The sequence below is a fragment of the Cricetulus griseus genome, chromosome 6 (genome assembly GCF_003668045.3).
Source record: "Cricetulus griseus strain 17A/GY chromosome 6, alternate assembly CriGri-PICRH-1.0, whole genome shotgun sequence".
Taxonomy (NCBI): Eukaryota; Metazoa; Chordata; class Mammalia; order Rodentia; family Cricetidae; genus Cricetulus; species Cricetulus griseus.
This window is the reverse complement of record NC_048599.1, coordinates 13,648,906-13,666,166: the sequence shown is the minus strand read 5'-3', so window position 1 is coordinate 13,666,166 and position 17,261 is coordinate 13,648,906. Positions and strand designations below refer to the sequence as shown.

Genomic DNA, 17,261 nt, shown 5'->3' with positions numbered 1-17,261 from the left:
CTTGCTTGGGTCCCAAGAATCAAATTCAGGTAGCCAGGCTAACACAGCAAGGGCCTTTACCTATGAAGCCATTTGGTTGGCCCCCACTTAAATCTTAAAAAGTAGACAACCGCTGTTTTAAAATAGACATTTATCAGACAAAACATGACCGTTGTCTTCATTGCAGTAAAAGTAAAGTGTTTTGTTTTATGTCATTGTCTCTGCAAAGACACATTCAGGGAGTGAAGTGGTTACAATTTTAGTTTTCTTTTGTATTTGGATGGTCCTGGGTTCAAATACCTGCTCTTTCCACTTGTTATGTGTGTGACCTTAGAGTCTCATTTGTCTAGAGGAAATAAGCTGTGAACACAGGGCCACACATGGTCATATCTCAGAAAAGCTTGCTGGAGCAACTGCTGATCCACGCATGAGGGATTAGACACCAGCTCTGGTGACGTTCGCTTCCTAAGGGTGTGTGGGGGTGGTGAGATCCTACAGGTGTGTGTGGGGGGTAATACTTAAAATACTTAAGGTCATTTCAAATCATGATAAATGCTATTAAAAGTTAGGAGGGGCTGGAGAGATGGCTCAGATTCAGAAACTGGGGCCCACAGAGGGGGACTGTCACTTCTGATGTCCTTGGAAAATGGTAGGCCAGAACCTGAGCCCAAGTCCTTCTTGGGCTCCTTGGCTCCAGAGTTGGTGTGCCCATCATTTGACTCCCAGAGATCATTGTCTATGGTCACTGCCAAGGACACCTTTGTCAGTGATGGAGATAGTCTATTGTTTGAAAGAGGCCACATGCCCAACAGGTGATTTTTGTTTGGTTAGTTTTAGTTTTGATTTTCAAGACAGGGTTTCTCTGTGTAACAGCCTTGGCTGTCCTAGAACTCACTCTGTAGTCCAGGCTGGCCTTGAACTCATAGATACCCACCTGCCTCCGCCTGGGGATTAAAGGTGTGTGCCACCATGCCTAGCTAACAGGTGATGTTGTATCAAAGAAAGACTGTTAACTCCACAATCATTGCATAATCTAGACCTTTGATGCATGACCAAAGCCACCTCCAGCTGAGTGCAATGAGGGTCATCACTGGAAAACAAACCAGGTAAAGTTTGATCCTCAGATGTGTAGAAGCTTGTGGGCTTGCCCAGAGGGCACAGTGGGCTCGAAATACCCATCTTCACAAAACATGGGATCAGATGGCAGAGCCAGAATCTTTTTAGGAATGGAGACATGGCTCAGCCAGTAGTCAAACACTTACCTAGCATGAGTCCATTACCAGAAATAAAGGGGGGTGAGATGGCTCAGCAGGTAAAAGAGCTTGTTGCCAAGCCCAGTGACCTGAGTTCTATCCCTGGAACCTACATAATGAAAGGAGAGAGCTGATTCCCAAAAGCTACCCTCTGACGGCCATGTGCACACTTGACACATGTGCAATCACACACACATACACAAATAAACACCTTTTCATTACCATTCATTTCAAGTGACCACAGTTCAACAAACAGCATTATAAGCTGGAAAAGAAATTTTACTTGCTTTTGTTACCAGAGATACTGTATATAGGATATATAAAGAACTCTTAGATACCAACAATAAAAAGATAATTAATCCAATTAAAACTGAGCTAAAACTGGGCATGGTGGTACATTTCTTTAATCCTAGCACTCAGAAGGCAGAGGCAGGTGGATCTAGTGAGTTCTGGTGCCTGAGATGCGTCACAGTGGTCCCCACATACCGTAACGAGCCTGCTATGGGTGACCAGGCAGATGGCTGCCATTCTGTGCTACGTTCTGCCAGATCAGCCTCCCCCAGGTGTGTGGTGTATGTCTGGTGTATGTGTGTATGCCACACACATGCAGGAGCCCTTGGAGGACAGAAGAAAGCATCAAATCTCCTGAAGCCACAGCTACTGGTGATTGTGAGCCACCTGGCATGGGTGCTGGGAACCAAATCTCTGGAAAGGCATAAGGTACTCTTGCCCCGGGAACCAACTGCCTCAGCTCACACTGAGTAACTCAGCATTCACAGTCCAAAGCTGCCCCGGGAACCAACTGCCTCAGCTCACACTGAGGAACTCAGCATTCACAGTCCAAAGCCTCTCCAAGCGACTCTTCTTTCTTAGCTGGTTTCATATCATCCTGATTTTGTTTTAAGAAAGACTTTCCTTTTTTACAGTTTTACTCTCTCTCTCTTCCACCCAAGAAATACAACTAGGCATCACAAGATAGCCTAACAACCACCAGGCTAGTGGCTGGAACACCGTCCTCTAACTAAAAGGATTTCATCAGGAAGGCAGTCCCCATGCTTTGTGGGGATCGGAGTACTGTCTCAGTCTCACGGGTGCTCCCACCACTGCTCTCCAGCCCCCTAACCCAAGGCATGCCCAGACCACCACAATGACATCAAAGTCAATTCCAGAAACCCACAGAATGTTAGGGCTCACTGGAAAAATCTGCCGAAGTCTGGACCAGGTTTATGCCTTCTCAGGGTAACAGCCACCCGCAAACACACTAGGCCAACAAGAATGGCATTCCATCCTCCCCACCCTGCCCCAGCACAGCCTTCCAGGGGCCTGCTCCACACTGAACTCCTCCATTCTCCCATTCTGGTTTTAATTGCTCTTTGTTTTTCAAGGCATCCGTGTCTGATGTTGCTTGTTTAGCAAGTTAACCACTGGACTTCTGCTTTAATCCAAAGAGTATGTGATGGTTTGGGAAGTGCCTCTCATGTGCCTGGCGTCTCGGGCTGCACTATGGGCCATCAGGTGCTCTTTCCGAGAGTTTTGACGAGGGGTGTGAGGAAGTAGACAGGAGCCCGTGGGATAAGAGCTGCACTGAGACACTGGGTAAGGTGTTCACACTCCTTACCTGGACTGTTTAACGCTCGGTCACCATCAGCTGATAGAAGGCTCGGTGTGGATCCGAAAGTATGGTGAGAAAGCCACCAAGCACTTGACTGAGTCACACTGCTGTTTGTGGGATCGAAGCCAGCAGAGCAGGCTAGTGTGTCATGGAGGGTGTTTAGGAATCACCCAGCAGGCGGCAGAAGGTGCATGAGAAGCTCTAGCAACTGAATTCTGGCTTTGTCTTACCTTATCCATCTTTAAAAAAATGTTAAGTGTGTGCAGGTATGTCTGTGTGGGGGGGTATGTACATATATATGGTTCTATATATAATACATACACGTTATTATGTGTGAATACACATGTATGCTGTTGGCCACTGAGCTCCAGAAAGCCACCTCCAGCACTGGGGTTACAGATGAGCCACCATGCCTAGCCCTTACATGGATGCTAGGGATCCAAACTCAGGTCCTCATGCTTGTATGACCGGGACTTACTGACTGAGCCGTCTTCTGAACCCTCGACATATTTTAAGTATTCGTATTAACACAGGCAGCCTGGCAGACTTCTTTCTGCTGAGGTTTGGTTTTGCATCTTGCTCTTTTTGTCTTCTTCAGCTGGAGGCTGTTAGCTCCAGTCGTTTGCAACTCACCATCAGTTCTGTACAGAACATCTCTCGGGCGATCCCCTTGTTCATGAGTGTATTGGTGGCCTTTGTCCTGCCTGTGACCAAATGCCTGATAGAAAAGCATCTTAAGGAAGGGAGGGGGCTCTTTGGCTCACAGTTTAAGGGGAACACAGCCCGTCGTGGCCGGGAAGCTGTGGAAGCAGGAGCCTGAGGTGGATGGGTGGCCATATGGCATCCTCAATCAGGAGGCAAATAGCAGACAGGAAGTGAGGCCTGTCTATCAAACCTTAGGACCCACCCACCCCAGTGACCCAATTGTGTTCTACAACCTTCTAAAACAGTACCACCAACTGGGTACCAAATGTCCAAACACTAGAGCCTGTGGTGGCTTCTCACATTCAAACACAGCAGTGAGTAAGAATTTTTCTCCTGGGTTAAAAAGGCAAAGTGGGCCAGGTAGCGGTGGTGCACACCTTTAATCCCAGCACTCGGAAGGCAGAGGCAGGCAGATCTCTGAGTTTGAGACCAGCCTGGTCTATAATTCTATAATAGCTAGTTGCAGGACAGGCTCCAAAGCTACATAGGGAAGCCCTGTTTTAGAAAACTGAGAGAGGAGAGAGAGAGAGAGAGAGAGAGAGAGAGAGAGAGAGAGAGAGAGAGAGAGAGAATTGGCTCTCAGGCTAGGGCCATAGCCCATACCTGGCATGTACAAAGGCCCTGGGTTCCCAAAAGAATAAATACATTACAAAAGGCCAACCAAGGCAGCACATGCCTGTAATCCTAGCACATGGGAGGTGGAAGAGGAGGACCAACCTTGGCTACATAGTAAGCTTGAGCCAGCCTGGGCTATCTGAGGCCCTGTCAAAAACAGAAAGAAGGTTCCATCTCTCACCTTTGTGAGCTTATCAGCCAGTCATGATTTCAGGGTCATTCTTCCATTTGCCTTCTGATAACTATATACATGCCTCCCCCCAAAAGTAATTGTTTTGTCTGATAAGTTCTTTGGGGCCTACATAGCATCTCTCCTCTCCCCTCTTTCGTGAGAGGGCCACCCTCACAGTCAGGTGCACAGCAGTCATGCCTTTCACAGGAGACAGGCAGGGGCACAGAGCTAACCACAACCTTCCCTGGGTCACACTGACTTCCTCCATGCTCCAAGAGGTTTCTTCTTAGGTGCCCTCTCCAGTTACAGAGTCCCTGTCTGCCACCTCCTGGCCAAGACCCTGAATGGGAGCTCCGAAGAACTGGTGAGGTGTTTGGCCAAAGGCCACCATCCTGGCCTGGTTCCTCGTGTGTGTGTGTGTGTGTGTGTGTGTGTGTGTGTGTGTGTGTGTGTGTATGTGTGTGTGTGTGTGTGTATGTGTGTGTATGTGTGTGTATGTGTGTGTATGTGTATGCATGTGTGTATGTATGTATGTGTGTATGTATGTGTGTGTATCTATGTATGTGTACATGTGTATGTATGTGCGTGCCTGTGTATGTGTGTGTGTATGTATGTGTATGTGTGTGTATGTGTGTGTATGTGTGTGTGTGTGTGTGTGTATGTGTGTGTATGTGTGTGTATGTGTGTATGTGTATGCATGTGTGTGTATGTATGTGTGTATGTATGTATGTGTGTATATGTATGTGTATCTATGTATGTGTGTGTACGTGTGTGTGTGTGTGTGTGTATGTGTATGCATGTGTGTATATATGTATGTATGTGTATCTATGTATGTGTGTGTACATGTGTGTGTGTGTGTGTGTGTGTGTGTGAAGCCAAGAAAAGCAGCTGCACTTCCGTCATTTGTTCTTTCCTTTTTTTGTTATTTTGTTTCATTATTTTTTATTTTGTTTTCTTTATGTCAAAAGGGGTTTGTTTTGGGAATAATTTATTTTATAACAGGAATTCTTCATGGATGCATTGTGTACATGTATATGTGTGTGCTGGTACTCATGAACATAGGTATATGTGTACATGGAGCCCTCAGCACAACCCATGCTACTATTACTCACGCACTATTCACCTTGGTTTGAGGCAGGGTCTCTCACTGGCCTAGAGCTCAGCGATTAGGGTGGCTGGCCACAGACACCCACCTGCCTCTGTCTCCCAACACTAGGATTAGAGGTCTGCACACCACACTGGGCTTTTTATCTCCATTCCGAGGCTCAAACTCAGGTCCTCATGGTTGTGTGGCAAGTCCTTCACTTCTGAGCCACATCCCCAGCCCCCCCGGTCCACTTGTCATTTACGGTTTGTTCTAATCTGGTTTCTGTTGCTGTGATAAATTCCATGACAAACACAGTTTGGCTTATGCTTCCAGATTACAGTCACTCTCTGAAGGAAATCAGGGCCGGAACCTGGAGGCAGGAATGGTGACAGAATACTGCTCACTGGATCACTGGCTCATGCCTAGCTAGCTTCTCACACAGCCAGCTGGGACCCACTTGCCTAAGGATGGTGCCTCCCACAGTGGGCGGGGCCTCCACGTGCCAGTCATCAATCAAAACAGTCTCTCCCAGATATGGCCAAAAGCCAATCCAACTGAGACAATTCCTCAACTGAGGTTCCCTCTCTCCAGGTGACTCTAGGTTGTGCCTAGTTGACAATAAAAACTAACTAGCCAGAACACACTTGAAATCCATCGTCACCTGCAAGTGTGACCTATGTTATCTTTATCTTGGAACCCAGACATCAGTTTGTCTGGGGCCTGACAAGAGCTGTGAACAGAGAGAGCAAGTGTAGGAGACTGCAGGGGTTCTTAAAACTCCAGACTGAACTTCTGCTACGTGAAACACCCAAGTCCTTGGGGCCTGGCAGATGCATTTTCTAAAGGCCCAGACGGGGCTTTTGGGACACACAGTTGCTATACAGGGGCAAGTCTCCTCTGTCTTCATGGACTGAAAACACTGTTAGCTTTTATGTAGCTCTGCCCCAAGCACCTCATAAGACAACTTCAAAAAGAAAAGATTTACTTTGTTCACACGTTACAGAGAGTTCGGCCCATGGTTGCTTGGTCCCACACCATTGGACATAACGTCATGGAAGCAGTGGTTTGAGGGGAAAGCTGTTCACATCATGAGGGGGAGAGACGGAGGGAGGACAAAGGGAGGGAAGCGTTCACCAGATGAACCTGTGGGGACAGTTCAGAATCAAGTCAAACATCATTGCTTAAAACAAAATGTAAAAAACATACTTACATCATAAGCCAGATAAAACTGTCCTGGCCGTGCTCAGTGTCCACCGGAATGTCCACCCCTCATCTGGGAGCGGTGACTCGGGGCAGAGCCTTATGTTAGTTACTTTCCTCTTTCATGCCACAAAATCACTGACGAAAAGCCAGGCAGTGGTGGCGCACGCCTTTAATCCCAGTCCTCGAGAAGCAGAGACAGACGGATCTCTGTGAGTTCCAGGACAGCCAGGGCTACACGGAGAAACCTTGTCTTGGAGGGGAAAAATAATCCCTGACAAAAGCAACCTAAGGAAGGAAGGGTTTAGGGTCTATTTGTTCCATGGTCTCTTAGGAGAGGAAGAGCAGAAGGTGCCTGAGCCAGTTGGTCACACTGGGGGACGCCCCTCCCCCTTGACACCCACCCCACCCCCATCACGAAGCAGAGATTTCTCTTTTTTCCTTTTTCTTTGGTCTGGCACCCCAGTCTGAGCAATGGTGCTGTGCACACCCAACTTCGTCTTTCCAACTTGCAATCCTTTCTAGACACATTGTCTTAGGCGCACCCAGAGGTGTATTTCCATGATGATTCTATGTCCAGTCAAATTGACAGTGGAGAGGAAGCATTACTACAGCCAGCCCTGTTACACATAGTGGGGTGGGGGGATGAGCGCACTGGCTGTGGTTTGCAACTTATGCTCGGACAAACTTGCCTCTGTCCTCCCTGCCGTTACTGCTGGTAGCCGGCACTTCGGAGTGGTGTCATTTCTCATATCCGACTCTTCTCTCCCTCCTGGTGTAGACAAGCCATTCTCACCCCAGGCCATGTTCTCAGCCACACAAGCGTTGTGAGCCATTCGGAAGAACATGGACTCCAGCTGCCTTCCAGAGCAAGCAGGGCGGAATGGGGATGTGGGCATGGGCCGAGACCCGAGGCCAAGCTTGAGTTAAACTGTCCCTTCCCTTTCCCACAGGACACTACGACGTCAGTGCGAATCGGCCTGATGATGGAGGAGATGATCTTTAACCTTGCTGACACACACCTGTTCTTCAATGACCTGGAGGTCAGCACACAATGCTCACTTTCACAGTTACTGGGGCAGGGGGTGGCTATCTCTGTTAGAATTTTTTCCCTTTTTTTTTTTTTTTGTTTTGTGTTTTGTTTTTTGTTTCTGTTTTTGTTTTTTTAAGACAGGGTTTCTCTGTGTAGTCCTGGCTGTCCTGGAACTAGCTCTGTAGATCAGGTTGGCCTCAAACTCAGAGATCTGATAGCCTCTGCCTCCTGAGTTCTGGGATTAAAGGCGTGCGCCCCCAGCACTACCTGGCTCCTTTTCTTTTAAAGACTTTATTTATATTTTGTTTATGTATGTTTGTGTGTGCACGAGTGTAGATGCCCTCAGAGGCTAGAAGAGGGCCTGAGACCCTTTAAAGCTGGAGTACAGGCAGTGTCGAGCTGCTCTGATGTGGGTTCTGGGAGCAGACTGTGGGGTTCCCTGAGTGCTCTCCCGTTTCTTTTAGAGACTCAAATCACTAAGGACTTCTGGGAAAATACGGAACTATAGTCGGTGTCCTTTTGAGGGACTACTCTTGTCAGGGTGAGCTTTGTGGCCCTCATCTTTCCCTGCTCCAGTCACGTGGGATGGTGGTTCTGCTAATCCAGTAAAACGATGGCCTCTTCTTCCTTCTGAAATATCTTTATTTAATATGTGCATTAAGGCAGACTAGTGCAGATCCTCTTGAGGCAACAATAATTAGTAGTGGGCCAGGCTGGAAGATTTTCAAAAAAGAATTTACATTCCTTGAACACATGGTTTACAGAGAGAGAGAGAGAGAGAGAGAGAGAGAGAGAGAGAGAGAATACACTTAGTGGGTTTGCTCCTGAGCCCTTAAACCCCTGATCAAGATGTCTAAGGACTAGGCGGGGACAAGGAAGGTGCTGACCTCAGCCACATTCAGTACATGGGGATGTAAGCCACTGCCTGAGCACCCAGTGTTTGTTTTATAACACCTGCCAGCAGGTGTGTTCCTTAGCTGTATTTTAGAATTTAAAAGGCCACTCTTCCCTCTGAGGATAGAAATGCTGACACCCCAGCAGCAATGCTCCACCAGTACCCAGAACCGGGCCTCTCTCCCCAGTTCTCTAGCATGAGGGGCCTTGAAGGTGGCCCTGGAGGTGGGAGGCAGTAGACAGTTAACCAGGAGCATCTCCTAAGGTCAGAAAGTAAGAGCCAGACCTGCTGGGGCACACCTGTAATTTCAGCTCTCAGGAGGCGGGAGCAGGAGGAGTAGGAGTAGGAGGAGAGCAGCCTGGGCTACATAGTGAGGCCAACCTGGGCTGTATAGTGAGTTCAAGGCCATCAGCTGGTACAGAGTGATACTGTCTCAAAAAACAAATGGGGTGTGGGGGGGGGGAGGAAGGTAGAGGAGGCCTTACTCTCTCCAAAGAGCAGATGGAGGTGGGGTGAGGGGGAGCGGGAGGAGAGGAGAGAGAGGGAACTAGGATTGGAATGTAAAAAATAAATTTAAAAAAAAGAAGGAAGGGCATGTAAGGGAAGGAGAGATAGAAAAGAGGGAAAGTGGCGACCACCAATGGGATATGCTTAAGAGGTGGGGACAGGAGGGTCACCAGAACCTGAGGGAGCTCTCAACCCCCAATGAGCCTATGTCAAAGGGACAGGATGAAACTGAAAGGGTCCCCAGCAGCCAAAACTGGGGTAATTTAGTGATAAATAATGAACTATTGAATTCCAACTCAAAGTGGAGAGTAAGCACCCACAGGTCAGTGCTGAAGGAGATAACAACCGTGAATAAGGAGGCGAGGAGGTGGGCACATCTCCCAGGCAGAAAACTCCAAATTCTGTGTGCATGCCTTACAACCTCTACAGGAGCCAGTCTGCTCTGGCCAAGCCAGGGTTGTGAGGGACACAGGCTCCAGCTCCCGGTGGTCTCTGGCCTGCCTGGGCATGCATGTGTGTGGCCCCAGCTCTGTAGCGCTCTTCCTCTGTCCGTGTTGCTCTCTGTCAGAGCGGCATTTTTCTCCCATCCAAGTGCTAATCTGCCTGGCCCTGCTTAGCGTCCCAAACCAGACCAAATCAGGAGCATGCAGGGTGATACAGGCAAAGAAAAAATCGCCCCTGGGTCCAAACTCATCAGAGTCATTTGGTGCGATGATTTCCGAATAAAGACACGTTCACGGACATTGGAGGTTAAGGTTCCAGCTCTGCTTTTTATGTGAATGGGACAGTTCCACCCATAACAGGCCCCAGTGCTCTCTGCTTCATTTTCTCCCATGTAACGTAGGACAATGAGAGATTTTTTCAATCATTAATTCAAAAGCGATGCCCATGCCAATAATCTCTGCCCCTCCTCATGTGTGTGTGTGTATATGTGTACATACGTACATGCATGCCCTTATTTTTTTTTTTTTTCTGTTCTGAGGAACAAAACTAGAGCCTCATAATGCAAACACTCTGTCACTGAGCCACTCCCCAGCCTTTGCTTTGTTGTGGTGGCACTGGGGACTGAACTCAGATCTTAGCGCATGCTGCACAAGAACATCCGGCTGGGCCACACCCCCAGCTCTCGTATTTATTATTACCTTTATCATTAATTTGTTGACCCCAATTAAGTAAGGCTAATCCCTCCACAGCCCTCCACGCCAACCTCAGCTTCTTCCCTGTGGACCTGCTGTTTTCTCCCAGATGTATAAACTTCTACAGTGTTCTTTTCCCGCTTAAGTATTCTATATATTTGTCCTTTTAACATGTAGAGTGTTTTAGTAGGTTACTGTCACCACATGCAGGATTCCACAGTGAATGGGTCCTTCTTAGCCACTTTCCCACAATCCCAGATGCCTTGGAGCCCTTCTGTGAGTAAACTGGAGGACCCGCCCTGGTCTTCTGGGCTATGAGGTTGGAGTCCCCCAAATGGGCATGCCACCGTTCATTGCACTCTGTTCCAGTAGCTGGAGGGGAGGGGTACCCCTCACTGCACCGAGAAGCTGCCATTGTTTGGCTGTTCTCGGCACAGGTTCCCTAACCTGCATCATCTCACCTGTGTCAAGGCCACAGGAACCCTTTGCCTGACTTTACCAGTTGGGCCCACTGAAACAAACCCCTTCCACAGAGTAGTCCCTGCCTCTTTGACCTGATAGACCAGAATTTTCCCACAGGCCCTGGTACTGTGCCTCCCATCCAGCTATGAGTGCTGTTCCACACACCCCGGGTGGGGTGGGGTACACAGCAGAATTAGGGACACCAGTCTTCCTCCACAAAAGCTCAGACAGGTCCCCTGTCCTCTGCACTGTCCAGTGTCCCTGGTGCCACTGGCTTGGAGGGTAACTTGATCCAGGTCAGCTGGTGGAGTATGAGGTAGCGTCTAGCGTGTGTCACGGCATTTTATGAAGTCCGAAATGTGATCGCTACTGTTGTCACACTTCAGGGCCCCCGACGATCTCCTCACAAATGAGGAAAGCAGAGCCTCCTCCTCACATGCCTTTCCCCTGATGTCAGGGAAACCCTGGGAACCTGCCAGGGGAGGAGGGGGCAGGGGGCACTGTCTGACCCCCACAGGACTCCCAGGCCTCAGAGAGGGACATCCTAGGCCAGGTTTGCAGTGCATTGCTTTCTTGTGCCTGGGTCTGTAAAGTCAGCCTTGCATCTTAAATGCAGATCACTAGGTGGCTGGGGATGCTGCTTGGTTGGCAGTGCTCTTGCCTGGAATGCACGAAGCTTGGTTCCTTCCCTGGAACCACATAAACAAACTGTGGTGGCACACGCCTGTACTGTGTTCCCAGACCTCTGGTGGTGGAGGCAGGAGGATTGATAAATAGTTCATCATCCTTGGCTGCATAGTGAGCTAGAGGTCAACTTAGGCTACATAAGACTCTATCTCAGAAGAAAAAAGCAATTCATCAGCATGTCAGGACCCTTCCTGGGACCCTTTCTTATACAGGAGAGCTACGAGGGGAAGACCTCAAACTCAGGTGTCTACAAGAGCCAAATAAACACAGTACGGTCAAGTGAGGCTAAGCCAGATGGAACCACAGGAGAAACTTCAGGCCCTAGGGCACAGCCAAAGTTCAGTTCCAAAAAACATGGTCCTGGAACTCAAAAAGATGTCCCCTTACCGTTGGCAATCATTTCAAAAACTCCCTTGGGAGAGTCTGGACCTATGGCTCAGTTGTCAAGAGCACTGCTTGTTCTTGCCACGGGACTCAGATTCAGTTCCCAGCACCCACACAGAAAACCACACGATCTGTAACTCCAGTTCCAGGGAATCCAGCACCCTCGCAGAGACATACATGCAGGCAAAACACAGATGCACACAAAAACAAAATTAATTAATTAAAGAAAGTAGCAATTCTTTAAAAGAAGAAGAAGAATAGAAGAAGAAGAAGAAGAAGAAGAAGAAGAAGAAGAAGAAGAAGAAGAAGAAGAAGAAGAAGAAGAAGAAGAAGAAGAAGAAGAAGAAAAGAGCCATCCCAACATCAGCCATCAGCCCTTGGCCTTTACATGCATCTGCATGGGTGAGTGCACAAGTGTGCTCGCACATGTGAGTGAGCATGTGCACACAGGCGCGAATGAGTGCACATGTGTGCACTCACACATATGCGCACACATATGCACACGCGTGTGCACACACACACACACACACACACACACACACACACACACACTTTGCAACACAGAGCGGGCTCTACAGCTAGGCCAGCTTACAAGCTCTTCCTGGAAATGCTCACTAAGCCAGTCCACGAGTCGGATGTTGACTTTATTCCTTTCTCCTAGAGCAGTGCTGTTCATAGAACTTTCTGGGTTGGTAGAAATCTGTGCATCTTGCTTTATGGTGTCCTCAGGTCCATGTGGCTATTAATCCAGGATTAAGGACAGAAGGGAAACTAAGGCACATGGTTTATGGAGCAGAGGGTGACTACAGAGGCTAACACCTGGATGCAGCAGATCTCACTGTGGTGAAAGTTAATTAGCACCCACCTGATGACCAGGTACTGAGACCTGGGGAGCTTTGGGGTCCCCCCAATGCCACATTAGTCATCCCCTTTCATTTGCAAAGCTCACTCAGTTGAGCTGGTCATTTACTTGGTATTTCTCCTCAGGGCCATGTGCTTATTCATGTGGGAACCAGAGAGAAAGCTAAGGCCCTAACCTTTCATGACAAAACCTAGACCGGCCCCCAAGAGTGCCAGCTCCAGTGCTGGCCCACCCTCAGCTTAGGAAACGCACTCTTAAAACCAACGCTAGCCAGACAGCGGTGATGCACGCTTTTAATCCCAGCACTCAGGAAGCAGAGGAAGGCAGAGCTTGAGGCCAACCTGGTCTACAGAGCAAGTTCCAGGAGCCAGGGATAAACAGAGAAACCCTGTCTTAAGCAAACAAACAAACAAGCCGGGCGGTGGTGGCACACACCTTTAATCCTAGCACTCGGGAGGCAGAGGCAGGCGGATCTCTGTGAGTTCGAGACCAGCCTGGTCTACAAGAGCTAGTTCCAGGACAGGACAGCCTCCAAAGTCACAGAGAAACCCTGTCTCGAAAAACCTAAATAAATAAATAAATAAATAAATAAATAAATAAATAAATAAATAAAACCACTAGGCTGGGATGTAGCCAAGTTGGGAGTGTTTGATTAGGAGGCATAAAGCCCTATTGGGAGCATTGCAAAAAGCGGGTGTGGTGGTGCACAGCTATAATCTGGTACTCAGGAACTCAGAAGCTCAAAGTCGTCCTCTGCTAGGTAGCAAGTTCAAGGTCAGCCTAGGCTGCATTAGACCCTGTCTCAAAAAGCAAACCAAAATATCAGCTCCACTTCCGACTAACTGGCACATATTTGTCCTTATCACATTTCCACAAGGACTGCGACCAAATCCACGTGGACGATGTCTCATCTGATGACAATGGCCAGGATTTAAGGTAAGGATTTGGGGAGTCTAGCTAGTCATGGTTGTTCATGCCTTAATTCTAGCACTTGGGAGGCAGAGGCAGGAGGATCTCTGTGAGTCTGAAGCCAGCCTGGTCTACATAATAAGTTCCAGGATAGCTAGGACTATGTCAAGAGATCTTGTCTGAAAAAGAAACAAGGAATTTGGTGAGTCAAAACTCCTTCTCAAGTGCTGGGACATAGCTCAGTGGTACAGTGTTTGCCTACTCTTGAAAAGCTAAGGCAGAAGGCTGGCAAGAACAAAGCCTGCCTGGGCTGCAGAGTAAGTTCAAAGCCAGCCTGGGCAACCTAGCAGACCCTCTCACAGTAAGTTAAAAAGAATAAAGACTAGGGCTATAACTTAGTAGGATGCTTGCTTAGCCCTGGCTTAACCCCACATGTGCTCACAGTAGCCTAGGAGAGAAATGCTCTCATTGTCTGCCCCCCACCACCACTCCTGCTCCAGGCTGAGGAGTTCCCTTCCCACGTAGGGACTACCACAGAAGTCAAACTGAACCTTGGCTTTACCATAGAAAGGACAAGCCAACATGGAATTTTTAAAATTCATTTTAGCGTGTGTGGGTATGTTCATCTGAGCATGCGTGTGTAGAGCTGGATGTCACGTGTCTTTCCTCTTCACTCTCCACCTTGTTTTATTTTTGATATGAGATCTCTCAGTAAATCTTGAGCTTGCTATTTCAGCTAAACTGACTGGCAACCCCCCCCCTCCGCCGCCCCCAGGAGTCTCTGCCTTTGAAGCACCCCTGCCCCCAACACTGAGGTCACAAGCCTCCATGCGATTCATTGTCCATGGATGCTGATGATCCAAACTCAGGTCCTCATGCTTGCCCAGCAGGTGCTCTACCCACTGAGCCATCTTCCCAGCCCCAGATTTTAAGTAGAGTTTGATAGGCAGATGTTTAGAGAAAGAATAAAATTCAAAGGAAAGGTCACTTTAATTGCCCTTATCACGAGATGGGTAGGTAAGTAGATAGATGGTATGTATCGATAATAAGCAATTGATAGCTGATAGATGATAAATGATAGGTAGATACAGAGAGAGATAGTTGAAAGCTGATTGATTTTATAATAATAGAAAGACAACCGGAAGTTGGTGGCGCACGCCTTTAATCCCCAGCACTCAGGAGGCAGAGGCAGGTGGATCTCTGTGAATTCGAGGCCAGCCTGGTCTCCAGAGTGGATTCCAGGACGGCCAAGGCTACACAGAGAAACCCAGTCTCTGGGGCTAGAGAGATGGCTCAGGGGTTAAGAGCACTGGCTGTTCTTCCAGAGGTCTTGAGTTCAATTCCCAGTAACACATGGTGGCTCACAACCATCCATAATGAGATCTGGTGCCCTCTTCTGGTCTGTAGGGATACATGCAGACAGAATACTGTATACATAAAAAAAAGAAACCCAGTCTCAAAAAAACAAAAAAGACAGATTAACAGATTAATTGAGGATTGATAGGTACGCCAATAGATAGTTGATAGCTGAAAAATAGACGGATAGATAGCTGGTAGATAGATGACAGATGGATATATCTAATAGATTAGTTGATTTCTAGATATTAGATGATAGAAAACAAATAGTGACTGAATAATATAAAGATTGATGATTGATGGATTACTGACAGATGATTGATATGTAAGTAGATGGGTAGATGATAGATAATAGATGAAGATAGGTAGATGATCAAGAGATAGATGGCTGACAGATAAGATGATTGATGCATGACAATTGATTGATTCATTCATTCTTTCATTCATTCATTTATTCATTTGATTGCAAAAAGAAGGCCGACAACATCTGTAAGATCCTGTGGCTGACTGAGTTCGTTCAGGAGTATAATTTACAAGGCTTAAAGCTCAAAATTTAAGCAAAGTTTAAAAATTACGTGAAAAAAACATGAGCCAGTTTACTTACTCCTCTTAGCATCAGGAATTCCTTTTGTAAATGAATACACTTGAGGCCTATTGTTTAGATTTAGGGATAAGAGAGGAGTGGCAATATGGTCAAACTCACGCTTGCACACACTCTGGCCCTCAGTAAACACCGCTAACTGGCACTTGGAATTCTATGGGGCAAAGATGGAGCCTTTCTCAAGCTTGGCCACTGAATTCAGGGGCGGAGATAATTCCCCAAAAGAGCTCAGGGGTACAGTCTGATGCCCAAAGACAGAACCCAGGGCTCTGCTCGGCCCCAGCAAGGATGCAGCCTTCTTCAAAATCTAATGAGAAATCCCCCCTCCATATACACACCCAGGCACCCCGAGTGTGTTCAGGGACTCATGGGTGCCCCAAGGCCGACCATGGGCCCAGGGATTTGCGTCTCCCCACACTAATGCCGTCACACTTCTGTCTCTCCAGCACATACAACTTTTCCACTGACGGTTTCCACAGCACGGCACCAGGAGCCAGCTTGTGCCTGGGTACAGGCGTGCACGGTGGCGTGGACTGGATGAGGAAACTAGCTTTCCGCTACCGCCGAGTGAAGGAGATGTACAACACCTACCGCAACAACGTGGGTGGTGAGTGAGCAGCAAGATGGAAGAGATAGGAGAACATGGAAGACTGAACTGGGTGCTCCTGGACCCTGCTGTGGGCCAGGCACTGCTTTGGAAGGTTCTGGAAGGTTTATGACTACAAGAATACCAGTAGGCTGTTTTCTTTGTCTGTGTGTGTGTGTGTGTGTGTGTGTGTGTGTGTGTGTGTGTGTGCGTGCGTGCGCGTGTCGCACACACTGCTTGTGTTCGTGCGTGTGTATACACGTACATGCAGGTACACGCGTACATTTGGGTGTGGAGGCTGATGTCAATGTCTCCCTCAATCACTCTCCACCTAACGTTTTGAGACAGGGTCTCTCACCAAGCCTGGGCTTGCTGTTAGGCTGGGCTAGTTGGTCAGCAAGCCCCAGGGGCCCTCTTGTCTCAGCCTCTCCAAGAACTGGGATTACAGGCTAGTGCTTTTTACATGGTGCTGGGGATCTGAACTCAGGTCTGCATGCTTGCACGGTGAGCACACTAGCTATTGAACCATCTCCCTTGTCCTTGTTGGCTTTTGAGGCACAGCCTCTCTATGCAGCCAGGCTGGCCTTGAACTCACAACAGTCCTTCTTCCTTGGCCTCCCTAATGCTGTGGTTATAAATGACTGCCTTGATGTCACATCTCGTCCCTAAACACGCAGTTTCCGTGGAATCCTCTTAACACTACCAAAGCGGACTACATCTTCTCCTAAAAGAATACAGATTCCTGGCCCCACTCCCACCACCCTCCAAGGCTGCTGCTCAGGGTAGGCCATGGTCCCTCCAAGTGAGGTGGTGTGTGCAGTCTGAGGACCAAGTGTTGTCTCTGGAGCAGCCACCTGAAGCTAATTACAAATGCATGACCAGGGCTGCCTCAGGGGACAGGCTGGCATCTTGTTCCAATGAAGTCACCCTCCCACAACACAGGCTGCCTCAACACCAACCATGCGCCACCCTGTCACCCAGGATGGCCCTATGGTATTCCACAAGTCCCAGCCCAGAGACTAAGGAGGCATCAAACACATGATCGTGGCGTTTTAAATCTTAGTGTGAAGCCCTGGGAAGAGGTCCAGGGGTTGAGAGAGAATATGCTGGTAGGACTTGACTGGAGATGTTGGGTAGAGGGCTTGACTGGGTAAAAGATAAGGAAGATAAGAGAACAGGGACTGGGATCTGTGAGGAGTGTGCAAAGGTTCTGAGACAGG

At 48.2% G+C, this 17,261-nt stretch overlaps 1 protein-coding gene across 3 annotated transcripts in view; it reads left to right on the top strand.

Moving 5' to 3' along the window:
- Positions 1-17,261, top strand: part of Eya2 (EYA transcriptional coactivator and phosphatase 2) — a 100,978-nt gene that overhangs the window by 78,722 nt on the left and 4,995 nt on the right. For all 3 annotated transcript variants that reach the window (XM_035446924.1, XM_035446926.1, XM_035446925.1), the window contains 3 exons: positions 7,577-7,666; positions 13,467-13,525; positions 15,902-16,062. In XM_035446924.1, coding sequence (XP_035302815.1) covers positions 7,577-7,666; positions 13,467-13,525; positions 15,902-16,062 — 310 coding nt within the window. The remainder of the gene's footprint in view (positions 1-7,576; positions 7,667-13,466; positions 13,526-15,901; positions 16,063-17,261) is intronic.